The sequence below is a fragment of the Falco punctatus genome (genome assembly GCF_963210335.1).
Source record: "Falco punctatus genome assembly, chromosome: 3".
In the NCBI taxonomy this organism is placed as follows: Eukaryota; Metazoa; Chordata; class Aves; order Falconiformes; family Falconidae; genus Falco; species Falco punctatus.
This window is the reverse complement of record NC_137582.1, coordinates 6379818-6394524: the sequence shown is the minus strand read 5'-3', so window position 1 is coordinate 6394524 and position 14707 is coordinate 6379818. Positions and strand designations below refer to the sequence as shown.

General features: G+C 37.7%; 1 protein-coding gene across 2 annotated transcripts in view; it reads right to left on the bottom strand.

Moving 5' to 3' along the window:
- Positions 1–2431: 2431 nt before the first annotated feature.
- CDH9 (cadherin 9) overlaps positions 2432–14707 on the bottom strand; it is a gene marked incomplete at its 5' end in the record, with an annotated part of 68002 nt that continues 55726 nt past the window's right edge. For both annotated transcript variants that reach the window (XM_080377771.1, XM_080377772.1), the window contains 3 exons: positions 2432–5707; positions 7601–7852; positions 7962–8079. In XM_080377771.1, coding sequence (XP_080233897.1) covers positions 5220–5707; positions 7601–7852; positions 7962–8079 — 858 coding nt within the window. In that variant the 3' untranslated portion in view covers positions 2432–5219. The remainder of the gene's footprint in view (positions 5708–7600; positions 7853–7961; positions 8080–14707) is intronic.

The window sequence follows — 14707 nt, the reverse complement described above, 5'->3', positions numbered from 1 at the left end:
CCCCCCCCAGTTTTCATGATAAAATGGATATAGTTTTCCAGATTTTTCTTGAAACATTTGAATGGATTTTTTCTGTGATCATATTTATTCCTTTTCACTTCTTTTTCTCATTTTACTTGCTCTTAAACCTGCCCCCCCCCCCCCCCCCCCCCCTTCAAAATGGATTTAAGACTGTTGGGGATGATAACTAAATCCTATGGTATTTCCTTAGGAGTTACTAAATTTATCTTGGCCCTTAGCAGTCACAAGTAGTTTTACTGCAAGACATCACAAATTAGTCTTGTACATCCTAAGTGTTTCCAGCTACTTCTTCTCCTCTGGAGCGAACCACAACAGATCTGAGTGGCAGAGAAGCAGATCTTTGGTGAGATTAACATAATAAAAAATTATATTTCTCCTTTGTATTGACCATCTCCTAAGGTCCCAAGTCCTTGAACTTTCCAGCAAGATATGTCTAAGGTTTGAGACAATCCCACAGATCTGGAATTTTGCTAACCACAGCTGATTTCACAGAGGATGAAGAGTACAAAACCATGAAATATCCAGCAATTCTGTGCCTCAGTTCTCTCACAGAGAAAGAAACATCTCTAGAAACATCACTGAAAGAAGTTCCTACCTCTCATCCCTCTCTTTGTTTCTTGCTGCTTAACCAGTATTGCATATCCCACTGCATCAACCAGCACTTCTTCCCAGTATGGACCAATATTGTTGCCTATCCAGCTGAAGCCTGGTCTTTCCTTTGGACCTTTTGTCAATTATACTCATCAACATCACTGATCTTATAATGCCAAAGTAAGCTAATAACTTAATCAGTACCAATTTGTATTGGACATCTCAAAGACATTTTTAATGTGAATAAAAAGGACCAGGATATAAAAATATGATCCTTCAACTAGTTTTATGCTAGGATAGTGGTATCCATGCTTGACCTCACCCAGTTCCTCTAAATGTGGACCCATGAAACTGATAACAGGCATCAAACTCTAACAGGCCTCTCAGGACCTTCTTTTCCTTCTGTGTATCTTTAGGAATCCGGATACAATGTAATAGTGGGATCTAGGTGGCATGCTTCTTTTAGGACTTAAAGAAAACATACAGCCATTGTTTCACCGATGTTTAAAAGGAGACGACTTACCAGTAACAACTTCAAAGTGGTTGTTCATATATATGCTTATTATCCAATATTCTTTCCTTCTTCCTCAGAATACCTATCTATTCATTAAATGATGAATTTTGTTAATATTTATTTCACAAAAATATTGTTTAAATGATTAAAAAATTGCTGTACATAACACCATCAGTTGGAACCTATTACTGGAAAATAGAAGTTAATCAAAGGGTGAGCTGAAGTTTTTCTGCCACCTTTGTAACCCAACAAGGTAGCTTTCTATATCTGCCACTGCTATGCAAGTTCCTATTGACTATATCTATCCCTCTGCCTGTTCAGAGGCATGGAAAACCTGAGATTTAATTAGTCACAATATTCACTGAGGCATCCAGAGCAGCTGGCCGTGTAGCAGCCTCAGTAAGTCACAGGCCAGAAGCTGCCCCTGTTCATCTCAGAATGTCCCCAGCACCATAAGGTGATACACCATGAGTTTTGCAGGCACACCGTCTAGCATTATGGATGGGCAAACTCAGAGGCAGCACAGCTGCTCTGCTGAGTACCCATAGCAGCAAAGGTGCATGCCTCTGTCACAGACAAGGGTGGCTGTGGTACTCCTGAGGGATACAACTATGGCTGTGCAAGAAGACTCCTCCATGGGAAATACCCTGGGAATCAGTCTGGCTTATGACACCAGAAGCAGCAGTTCACCCTATCGCACATGGTTGTCATTCATTGGTTCTATGATATGTAAATACCCCACCACCCACCCACCACTCCCTCACAGTCTCAGTGGATGTAAACAGAAGAAAATGGTACAGTGCAAGACGGACATATCACAGTACTTTCCACCATGAATACAAATTCTTCATCTGTGATGTGTTATTTACTGTGTTGTTTCAGATGTAAGAGGAATAGAAGATACATTTTTAAAAACACATTTTGAATAGAAAAACTAGTTTCTGCAGCCCGTTTGAATGAACAAGCCCACACATCTTACAGTTAGGCATGTCAGGTGATAAACTTGCCAGCTAGTTTTAGCCATTTTAAGAATTTTTAGCAATTTTGAGAAATTACTTCTTTTGCTATATCAACTATGTGAATTTCTTTGAGCTGTAAATCCATGTTAGTCCTCTATTAAACATACAGCACTGTAAGTGATACAGGGGTCTTGGGCTCACTACTATAACGGGAAAGCATGGGAAAGTCTCATTCTCTGCTGAAAACAAAGGCTAAAGTTCCCTTTGTTTTCATGTCAATGACTCATGTGATGAGAAAACCTAGACTGAGAGGAGAAGGATGCCTTTTTTTTATGGTTTTCTGGAGTTTCTGCTTTTCCCAGTACCACTGTAGTACTATGACATCATGATTCTGAGGACATGTCTTTACCAGAGCATTCTGTGAGGTGACTTCTACATTACTTCTTATTTTCTGTCACTCCTTTCTGAGGAGAGAAAAAAAAAAAAAAAAAAGGGTTGGGGGGTGGGGGAGTGGGGTAGGGGTGTAGATAAATAACAATACACAAATAAGATTATTTCTGTGTGGAAAATTTAATTTATAAATTAAATTTATATGTCTTCAAGAAAGATTTCCTCACACCCTGTTTCCTTCATCCTGCCTTCCACCAGGAGCCTCTCTAAATCAAACTGATGCCCTTTGATGTGTCCTGCACCAACTCTTCACATCTTAACAAGTTATTCAGCTCCACTGGCATATACCTTGTCTGTATCTGTCTGCGCTTGAGGTCAGATGTATTTTCTTTTTCCTCTCTCCTGCCATTCTACATCACTGTGTGATATGCAGATTTCTAATGACAACTTACAGGGTTCCTAAAACTCCTCTTAGCCCAATCTACTGTGTTTGTCACTGAAGATGAAGTTTAGGTGTACAGTTTCTATAAGTCCTATATTCTTGTTTTGTTTTGTTTTGTTTTTTTTCTTTTAACTTTTTTCCACACTCATATCTCTTCAGGGACATAGCTGTTTTATTGTCCATTTTTTTCCTTCTATCACATCTTAAGGCAGTGCCTTAAAACTATGAAAATTGCATTGAAAGACCAAGGCATTCCGGTGTGCTTTCACTTTGCCTGCAACACTGTTGAGAACATACATTCCATGAGTCTTTTGTTTTCACCTCAAAAAAACCCCAAAATAAGAAATATGCATTCTTACGCTATACACTGATGTCTTGTAACTACATCACATCCATGTACATGGCTCCCACATGGATGCAGGTTATTTTGACTTGTGCCACTCAAGTTTTTTGCTTGCAACATAGTGTTGTGGACCTGGCACGCAGCTCACAGTGAGCTGTTCAGGCACTTGTCTGGAAGGAACAACAATCCCCTGACACACACCACCACCCCCCCAAAAAAAAGAGGAGTACAGTATCAGAAAACGAGAAGCATCCTTGGGGCTGTCAGAAGAATATGGTAGAAGGATAAAATAAATAATAGTAAAGTGATATTTTTGAGAAAACATCTGAAAGTCAACATAGTAGAGAAGAAAATGTTAAGCAGGAGTGTGTTCCTATATCTAGGTGAAGTGACCTTGTGTGTAGCGTCTTTTGTATCTTTGTGGTAAGAGGTGAGTGCCTCAGTAGTCCACATAACATTGCAAATGTGTATCTTAAGCTTCCTTCTGAAAAATAATTAAGTAACCTAGATAAAACCTTAAAATATTATTATTTTGGACATCAATATGCACTTGGTTTTCCCTAAAATCAATATTAAAAATGGAAACATTATGGATAGTGTACATCCTATACTGTTGATGACATTGATTTTTCGTTTGAAAAAATTGACTTTTAAAAATTTTTCTATTCTTTAAACAAATGTGGATGAACCTTGCAAGTCTCAGTTATGTCACATGTGATCCAGGTAAATTCCTCCTGTCCTGTGTTCTGAAAGAAAATGTGCATTGCATAAACGCTGATCCGGCAAACAGATTTTAAACACAAATATATACTTGAAGTTTGTCATTAATGTTTTAGAAAATATGCAAATGTATGCACTTCTTTGAAGCAAGAAAACAGTAACATCTTTAATGAACTAGTAGTTTGACTTTGTTTTTATTGCTTGGCTCACTTTGATTTTAAAAGAAGTTATGAGTAACATGTCTGATTTGCCTCAAAACCTAAAAATAAGATTAGAATACAAAAACCTTCCTTTCATTATTGATATTTTCTTAATTATTCAATTTTTTAAAAGGCATATTATAAAATCATTTACATATCTAGCAGGATAAACCTTCATGGTTCCTTAAATGCCCAGGCATATATCTGTTAAATCTTATCACTGGTCACCTATATAAGAAGGTATGTGGGGGTCAAGTTTCACAATGAAACTATACTATTATGCCATATAGTAATACACATTGCAAGTCAGACTGCATTTATTTATAATCACTTTTTCAAAATAATTTTTCTTTTTTCTACACTGCATTCCCATCACAGAGAACTCTCTCTATATTGTTCTTGCACAGTACATTTCAAGCACTAATCCAATATAAGAAGATGCATTCAAAATTGAAGTATTGCACAATACGCAGTTTCCCTTGTTCAGAAAGATTGGACAGTTCCTTATGATTAACAAAGTGCGTGAATAAGTAGTGTTTTTATAAATACTAATTTATTTAATAAAAATACAAAAATATAAATATACATATATAAAAATATCATGATGAATCAACACACAGACATTCTTTAACTCAATAAATATGGCAGTAATATTAAACTTTTTCAAAGTATATTTTTGAGAATATGTTACAATGCAGGCGCACACTGTCCTAGCTAGTAGGAAAGGTAATGCAAAGCAATTAAAAAAAATTAAGGTTCCATCTCATTATTAAAGGCACAAAAAGCCTTTTATTGTCTTTTCGTTGTTAATAAAAACCTTTCATCAGAGGTTTCTAGGCAGAGAGGGTGAATTATAGATTTTTTTAAAATCTAAATCATTTATATTCATTCACGTTGACTTACTGATTAAGCAAACCCTTACTAAGACAACACCTATTTTTTGTAAGTTTTTTATTCCCAAGTAAGAGAGAGTAGGCCACTGTATCTAGTAACATAGACATGAATTCCACTAATACTGACCAGGTCACAGATTACTTGCTTAGTCTCGATCACTGTCTTCTCCACCATACATATCTGCTAATTTTTTAAACCGAGGTCCCCAGTCACTGAGGTAATCGTAGTCTTGGTTGCCCTCTGTGGTAAGTGATTCCAGGGAGCTCAGGGAATTTGCTATGGAATCATTTCCTTCGTAGGCGTATGTTGCTAGTGAATCATAAGGAGGGGCAGCTGGGTCTAAATCATTTTCCTTTAACCTTCTATGAATAAAATCTTGGACATCAATATTTTCCCAAAGAGGTGCAGTCCGTCTTATCTGAAATATAGTTTCTGGGATAACATCTCTTCTCATCTTACTTTCCTCTCTCGCTTCTGGATTTCTCAGTGTGCCAATGTCAAAAGCCTGCGTGTCTTCTTCCCCACCTCCTTCATCGTTGTAGGTCACAATGTTGTCCCGAACATCATCCTTTGAGATGATCAAGGGTTCTTTCTTCCTCTGTCTCTTAAGAGCCGTAAACAAGACAACTAATACTGAAAGGAAACAAAACATGAATGAAGAAATGGGCAGTTAGAAATTAAATACATGAACAAATAATTTACATTATCTGTTGAACTGGAAAAGTTTTAAGGCTGGGGTGGGATTTTAGCAGGAAAATAATGATAAAAGCTATGTCCAAGTTGAAGTTAATAAGGAAAAATATTAATGATTTTATGGCAGTCAAAAAGTTAAGCTATTTTAAACCTACAGGAGCAATGATTAAATGTTTCTTTTTAAAAACACGATCCCCCTAGTTTAAGAAATTTTAGTTGAATAACTCTTCCTTTTGGAGAGGTAAGGATTGACACAAAAATTAACCTCTACAGAGGGAGATGAAAAACTGAGGAAAAATTTATAAATACGTTCTAGTGCCTAAATGCTATTGGTTTCAGTAGGAATTCAAAGCTTTAATGCATTTAAAAATCTGACCCTAGCTCCAGTAGCTGGAGTAAATTAGAGGGGCCAGGGAGATCATTTGTCAATGAAGCATCAGAGTGGTTGCCAAACCACACATTACAGCAATGCTGAGCAATTTTGTTGAGTCTTAGTAGCAAAGTTTTTACTCCAAACCACTTTAGTACTGGTGAGTAAGAGGGAAGATTGAACGTGCTGTGGGTAGGGAGAGGGGAACTAATAACTTTCACATATCATGGTACGATGCTGGGAATGTGCATGAAGGGTGGCTTTGAAGATGCAGAGCCTGTTGACGTTGTGTTAAGAACTATGCAAGGTAGAGTGCTAGATGTGGCAGAGTTTGAACCATAACTGCCTGCTGGAAGTGGTGCCCTGCAAGTTCTGCGGCTCAGACTATGCCTGGGCAACATGTTGGGGAATCCAAGCTGACTCACACTAAACCCAGGCCAGCAGTGATGCTTGAACCTAAGCAGAACGGCAAATCAGTTTGTCAGAGCTCAAATACCCTCACTTCCCTATGCCCGAAAGTACTGATACAGTTCCTACATATTGCCCCTTTCCTAACAACCTCTGTGGTCCACTGAATATTTACTGGAGGTAACTTGAATCCAACCTAAAAACTGAAAATAGAGTAATGTCCTTAGAATGATATAAAGTAACACTTGTAAACATGTCACTGCTCCCTTGTCAAGCTGTGTTTGCTAGGACAGGTGCAAAGAGAAAGAGGTTTTCCACAGAGTTTGACTGGAAAATAAAGATGATGATGACACTTTTAAGGAGTCACTTCTCTGGTAAGAAAAATATGTAAGATGCAATTTTTATGTTCTTAGCAGCAGGTTATGATCTAGCATTTATTCTAGTTTCTTCATATATCACATAATCTTTCTAATGCTTTTGCTTTCCAATCACCCATTTAACTTCTGCGTTCACATTTTATTTAACCAGCTGCTCTCGCTGCAACTTGCAAATAATTGAACATTTCTCTTCTATGTTTTTGAGCTAAATATTTCCCAAATATAAAAATTACAAATAATTCATTATTAAATAACCAGTATAATTGATATTTTTTTAACCCCTGAGAAACTTATTATGCAGCTTCAGGAATATGATTTTAAAGTCCTGGATATAAATTAAGATCTATTTATAAAATAAAACATCACTCAAATGAGCATGGTATCTAATCCTGACCCTAGATTTTCTAATTTATTTCATCTAAATAACACTGATTGTCTCGTTCTTTTGTTCTGAAGAGTAATGACAAACAGCCCATAGTAGCTCCACCTCCTGCTCTCTCAGCTCCTTTTCCATCCTATAAAACAGTTGTTAAAAAAAACCCAACAACCTAAACCAAAACATCAGAAATGAAATATTGTTCTTCAGGGTCATGAGAATAAGGGGTTAAAGAATATCAGGGGTGGACAAGTGACCAGACCTTTACCTAGTCAATTAAACAGCTCGTTACATGTACTTGCCTAGCAGGATAATGATGCAGAGGAGAATGGCAACCAGTGCCCCCGTGCTGAGGCCAGCCGGGAGGAGCAAGGCCTCAGCGCTGCAGGACTGCATGTTCCCCCGGCTGTCGCAGGCGCACACCCGGATGGTCAGCGTGCCCGTGCTGCTCTGGATCGGGTAGTCGTTGTCAAATATTATGACTGGCAGGAGATAGGTACTCATCTTATTACGGCTGTATCCATTTCTTCTAGTCATAATTCCTGCTGTGTTATCTAGAACAAAAAAGGAGAATAAATAGATGTTGCTGGATGAAGTTTTAAGTGGTACTGGAGGGGGGGGGGGGGGGGGGGTGATGGGGTGGTGGTACTGGTCAGCAGTTACCTTTGTTGTCTACAATGGAGAAGTTTGGATGAACAGCAAATTCTGGCACCAACTCAAAGAAAAATTTGTGTCCTCGGGGAGGCTCATCTTTGTCAATTGCACTCACAGTCTGTATGAGCTATAAAGAAACAGTATATCATGATATTTTAGAAATCTTGTGTTTGAAATAAGGTCTCTGCTTTTCATGTGCAGTAAAAAATACAATGAATCTCTATCTAAAGACACAAATTGATGTCCTAAGCCACACATAAACACAGGAGAGGTTACAGTAAGCAAATTGTTGTTTTATTGTTTAAATACATAACGAAGGATGAAAAAAGGGCCAGTCCTCACTGCAGGACAGCCATGTGCTTTGATTTGTACTCAGTATCTTGCAGCGATACAGAAACAGTTGACTGTCTGAATAAGCTATAAACCTCCTTTGGCCTCATGTAGCAATAACAGAGTAGTGCGTAAACCAGTTGCTAAGTGGGTCTAATTCCCAGTCCACCTCATCTGCTTCCGGCGATAAATTTGGAGTACTGCACTGGCAGGATGCTCAGTTCTCCTGAGACAATAAAAAGAGATGCTTTACTCCCTCCTAAATTGAATCTTCTGGCTATGGAACTTTATAGCTGCTTTAACAAGGCCACTCAGGCCCAGCTGGGAAGGAGCTACGATAGTGCCAGCACAGGGTCAGAGTGGACTAAAACAGAGAGGCCTCTGGATTGCACAGGCTGTCCTGTTGCATCAAAACATGCAGATGTGTATACTTACATATATAGAGACACATATATATGCTAGCATTTAACTCTTTTGCTATCTATCTGCTACTAGACTGACAGATAGAGGCTGAGGAAAACAACTGCAGAACTGAGGAAGGAAAAGATAGCTGGGAATAGCTGTGGTTTGTGAAATGACTTGCAACAGTTAACACCATGCCAGGTTGCATGAGTCACAGTAACTCCAGGAGCAGTTTGAGTGACTGCTCTGTCTGTTGCACTTCCAAGTAGGTATTGCACCAAGAGACCCATGCTCCACCTTGGCTTGCAAGGACATGTTTGAGTTCAATCACAAGATGACAAAACTTCGTGGCATGAGAATGGGAGTAAGATTCAACTAAGGATGCTGCAACTCAGTACAAGCAAGTTCCTGTGGCCCCTAAACTTAAAAGGCAGAAAGAGCTCAGCAGTCAGACTTGTTTCTTTGAAAGTCATGAGGGAGCCAATGCCTGTCTTGAGGTTTTCAAGTGTTTCCAGTGTGGAGGGTTTCTTGAAATCCCACAGACATCAAAGCCACTTGTTATCAAAGACTTACTTCACAGCTTGTTTTTCTGATATTTCCAGGGAAAGTACAGCATGACTTCTTCAAGAAATACAGTAATTGACAAGTAACAATGACATGATTTTTAAGTTTTGCAGCAAGCAAGTGAGGAATGCCTTTTCCTTATGTTCTTTCTTTGAACATCAGCTTGATGCTACTGGAGGCTACTGTTAAATTTTGGAGGGTATTTAGCATCTCTCAGGATGGAACACTGTATTAGATATACATAATTATAGGGCTACCAAAAATACTAAAGGGTTTTTCTTACTGTATCTTTCAGAAACCTGCTGCTGCAAGTGCTGTACTGCACAATGAGCATTTAGCCCATTTTTTTAGTTAATTTTGGGATACTTTTATTATAGCAAATAATATTGTTATAAATAACCCAGTAGAGACATCTGAGTTTGGCTCATTCACTTCCTAGCAGCTCCTTTGAAAACAACCAAAAGATTTGTTTTTATCATGTTCTTTTTATTTTTGAGTCACGTTGAGGAATTTGAAAGGTTATTTGTGAATATCAGCCTGTACATGAGGATGTGACTATAATGAAGGTAGGATTTCTAAGTGTGATTAGAATAATAACTTCATATTAAAGGTCTCCTCACTTTTAAAGTATTAGATTTTTTTTTTTTTAAAGTTGTAGCTGTTTCCCAGGATTAGCCAAATCTCTGTTTATGGCAAAGCAACCTGTTCAGTATGTTGCTGAGTGTCTGATTATGTTGACATTTTTCCAGTGTTCCGTTGCTTTTCTCATGCTGTAATTTGCCTTGGAGAGTGGCAATACAGAAAGCAAGACCAGGATAGTGCTTGATTTTAGTTTTGTGCTGTTTAATGCAAAAATGTAATATTGCTACCAAAAAAAAATTCCTTCTGATACGACTAAAATACCAAATTGAAATGAGAAAATTTTTGTCTTATATTTTCACAAGTTTGAAAAGACAGAAAAAGTGCAAAAGTACCAGAGAGAATAGAGAATTAGAATATGTGATAATATTTATGCAATTACTTGCTGAAAAACTGCTGGAGAAAATATCCTGATAAATAGCTACCAGAAATTATGGTTGAGTATTTTGGGGCTTTTTCAGGTGGTAATCAGTGGAATGTTTATAGGATATGGATTTGATTCCTTTCATGTGCAAGCCACATGGAGAAGGACAATTGTATCAGGCATAAGTGAACCTAATTACATAGAAAATTTATTGTTGATGATAAGGCTGAAGAAGGAAAAAAAAAAGACAACCAAAATGTATTACCTGCTCTAACTACTGGCTACAAAATTGAGAACTGACTGCTTTTCCACCAGGTAGACAGGGGAATAAAAGAACAATAAGAGAGAATGATTGCAGGTTAATTTTTCCAAATTATGAATAAGTAAAATGAAATTACAATTATCTAATTAATGTTTGGGGTTTTTTTATTCTGTTATACAGCTTTAAATAAAAGAGAATGATGTCAAAGATAATCACTGCAGAAATGAAAAAGATGTAGCCGTTTTTAATGTAGGTATCAGAGTTACAGGAAAAAAATTGTTACTTTTCCCTGTACACATTGTAATTTCATGTTGGAAATGTGTTCTTCCAGTCTGAAGCAGTTATGTACATTGAGTTATGATCACTCCACCAGAAGTTGAGAGAAAGATCTCTAATACCGTAAGATTTATGAGGCAAAAGTTATTTCAAGAAAATTATTCAAATATATTTCAAGCGTATTAGGCTTAGAGAAGCTAAAAAGCATTCAAATTCTTTTTCTTTCTTCCATAGTTTCCCATGAAAATGAGCACAATTTATAAAATACAGCATTATTGTAATTATTTTGAAGGTTGTGTGTGCACTGCAGTTCTGTGTATTTAAAGAAACAGTCTCATACTCTTGAGTGGATCTTCTTGGATAAATTCAGTTTTTTAGAGGTCAACTTGTCTTTGAGGGTATGGAAAATTTGAACTTAGGCATTGACATAAAGTTTTCTCTTTTACACTCAGGACAAAGTGTTTGTAGCAGTTTGACAATGTAAGATGAGTGAGTTGTAAAGGAGGAATTATTCACACTGGAAAAAAATTATTGAAAATTCTATTTCATGATGAAGGCCAGAGATTCTTTTAAAGGGTTTAGACCTATTTCCCATTGGCATTATTTTTTCAAAAGTGAAAATGGTGTGATTATAATACTGTTTTGTGGTGTTTTTTTTTTTTCTCCTAGATACTGTGTTTTTAAGGCCATGACTTACACCACAGTCATAATTGTGACCATAGTTTATGTTCAAGCTATTTTATAGCTACTCATCTCTGAAAAAGTGATCGGGGATGAATAAACTGCCTAGTAACAGATCCCTTCCATGTATCTGGCACATCCATAGACATAGCCCACTCTCTAGTTCTCTTTAAGCTTTTTAAAGACAGAAATTGAGTGAAAGCTGGGGGTGGGGGGTGGGGGGGTGGGACGGGGGACACGACACACATGGACACGGGGGAAAGATTCTGAGATATCAAGGGTCCCTGTGCACTTCAGAGCTTGCCCTTACTGTTCCCGAGGCTGCATTTGTGGACATGGAGAGCTGCACAAGGGGGGGACTTGGGTTTGGGCTCAGTCTTGGGACTGTCTCCAAAAGGAATATAGGAATCATTAAAGTAAAAGTTAAGCTAGCAGTGCATCTTGAACAGTATAGAGGTCAGCACCAGCTAGCCACTTTTTAGACTGGCTTTTCAGTCTGTGCTGGCTTGGCATGTCAGGAGAATAAACACCCATAGCACATTGGCTCCACAGAATACACTTTAAAAATGCAGCAGCGTGCTTCAGACAGATTCTTGAAAGGCTTATTTTAAGAAAGCTGAAAAAGATGAGGTCTATAAATGGACAGATGCAATATATTTTCAGGTTACACATTTTTACTAATAAAACAGAATTTGAGACAAAGAGTGTAATGTAATCTGCTGCTTCTTCTTTCAAAACAGCAGCATATTGGTGATTGCTATTGTATTTTTAAACCTTTTTTTCAAAATTCCTTCTTTTAGAATTCACTTTAAATAAGACAGTGAAAAAAATGTCACTTTCAAAGGAATTTAAAAATGGTCTGCTGTTGTAGACGGTGCCATTCTGAAGTTTTAAAAGAATGTAAATATCATATAGCATGAAAATTGTACTTTCAGGCTCAGAGATGTAAGACCACCAGAGACAGACATTGTTAAGCTAGAGATACACTAACAGCTGCTGAATTTTGCTGTTTCTTGTATGTGATTATAGATATGCAGAAGAGTAGGCCTTCAATCCGCTTGAATCATTTGGGCTTTTGTTCTTTTTTACTATGCTCTTAGTTAAACCTGTACAACAGAGTAAACCTCTGCACAACAGAAAAATTTCTCAAATGTCATTTATCTACTTCCAGCTGTTTCTGAGATAAGACTTAAAAAGTATTACTAGGCACTTCAGAAAGGAATGTTTGGGACATTTTGCTGTTTGATTTTGTCTGACACTTTTTTCGGAAGTGGTATAGGAGAGGTCAGAACAAATCCTGGATCTTGGAGCACTGACTTTGTAATTCTTGAAATTTATTACACTTGCTTTGTGCTGAATATATTTGTCAAGGAATCTGGAAAGATATCACCACTTTGCAATATACTATGAAAAACATGTAAGGGGGATGTTGCTTTTGACAATCATCAGAGTGTTGTAGTGTGCAAATGCTATGGGGGAATGATGGAAGAGCAACTGTGTTTCTCATGTCCTCTCTTGACCTTTTTCCTTAATACAGTTCTTGAATGTATTAATAACACAGCACAGTGGATTGAATGAAGATTTTGTAGATTTTGAAGTCACTGCATTTCTCTAGGAGTGAAATAATAATATAGTTCAAGTGTCCCCACATAGAAGTGTTTCAAAATCAATCCAGCTGTCAGTGGATGCTCTTCTTGTCATTTTGCAGCTTGAGTGATCAGACATGTACAGGCACAGTTTTAGTCTATACACCTGTATGGTGCTAGCTGCAGAAAGCTGCCTCCATCACATGTGTGCAAACTTGAATAGACTTTTGATGCTTCACGTCTTCAAAAATGTTCTAAAATGCCTGCCACTTAACAAAGCTTCATGTTTGGTAATGCGAAACAGTTTGGTTTTCAAGTCTTGGCTCTGTTCCACAAATCTGTTGGCAGTTTTAAAGCAGGACTGAATGCTTATCAGAAGTTGGAAAATTCTTTCTTGAACTCCAATTCTTACTTCAAAAGAGAGACAGACTGTCAGCATGGGTCTCTCACTAAATCACACCAATAGCTGTCTAGCCAGAGAAAGCAGCTACAATGTATAAACAACTCATGACTGATAATTAGCAATGGCCACATGAAAAATCTGATCTCTGCTCCATCTGAAAAAGGGAGATGGGGTGTGGAGACTAATGAAAAGAAAAATCTGCCAGCTTTCTGAAGGAGGAAACAAACTCTCTCTGTTCTGATGTCTGAGAGCCCCTGAATGGCAGGAAAGAATATAGCATCAGTGCAAAAAAAGCAACCCAGGCTGTTTTATTAAATATTATTACTGATGTGTGCTGAAAGTAGCTAAATTGTTACTACCAAATTGTTCAGTTAAATCAGACTCTTTTCAAGTAAATCTTCCTGGTTTCCATGGAGAGGACTCATCCTCTAATCCAGCTAAAAAGACCCAATTAATTCCTGTGACAAGGGCATGAGAGAACTTGTACCAGAGCCTTCCCCACAACAGTCCCTGGGGCTCTAACATGCCAGCAAAGGATTAGGGATTTGTAAATTGTGCAAGAGGAAGGCTGCCTCATATTTTTCTTTAGCCTGTGTATTAGTCAGTGGAACGGGACTCGCATGGTGACAAATCTATTCCAGCCTAATGAACATAGTTATTTATGTACCTCTAGTGATGCTTCTCCTCAGTCTTACCATTGTTGTTTGGAGACAAAAGAGTGGCAGGGGAGGAGGAGAGACTCTAGGATTTTCATTTTTCTGACCCTCCAAAGGCTATCTGAAAAACCCAACAAATGCAGCCTCTAATATCTGCTGATGGGAGAATGAGTAATGTCACTTGGTGACAGAGAGCAATATTTGATCATTTTGACTGCTTACTGAGGCACCTGAGATTTAGAGAGCAGTGTGATTAATAGCTGGGCCCGATTAAAAAAAATATTAAAAATTAACTAAATGTATTTATCTTCTCAGTCTGGCTCTCCTGCTATGGGTACCAGATGTAGAAGCACTGCTGTGATGTGTAAAGAAGCAATAATGATTCTAATAAGACAATTGCTTTAGGTGATCTCTAAAATAAGGTGGAGTAGTACCAAATGAACACAACATGATTCTATATCTTCATTGTATTGTGGGGGGACTGCTAAACATGAACCCAACAGGCTATATGGAACTTAGCAGCCTAGGCCACAGTATTCAAGTTTATATCTCTATATTCATTGATATTTTTAGGCACCAAAATAGAAGTAAT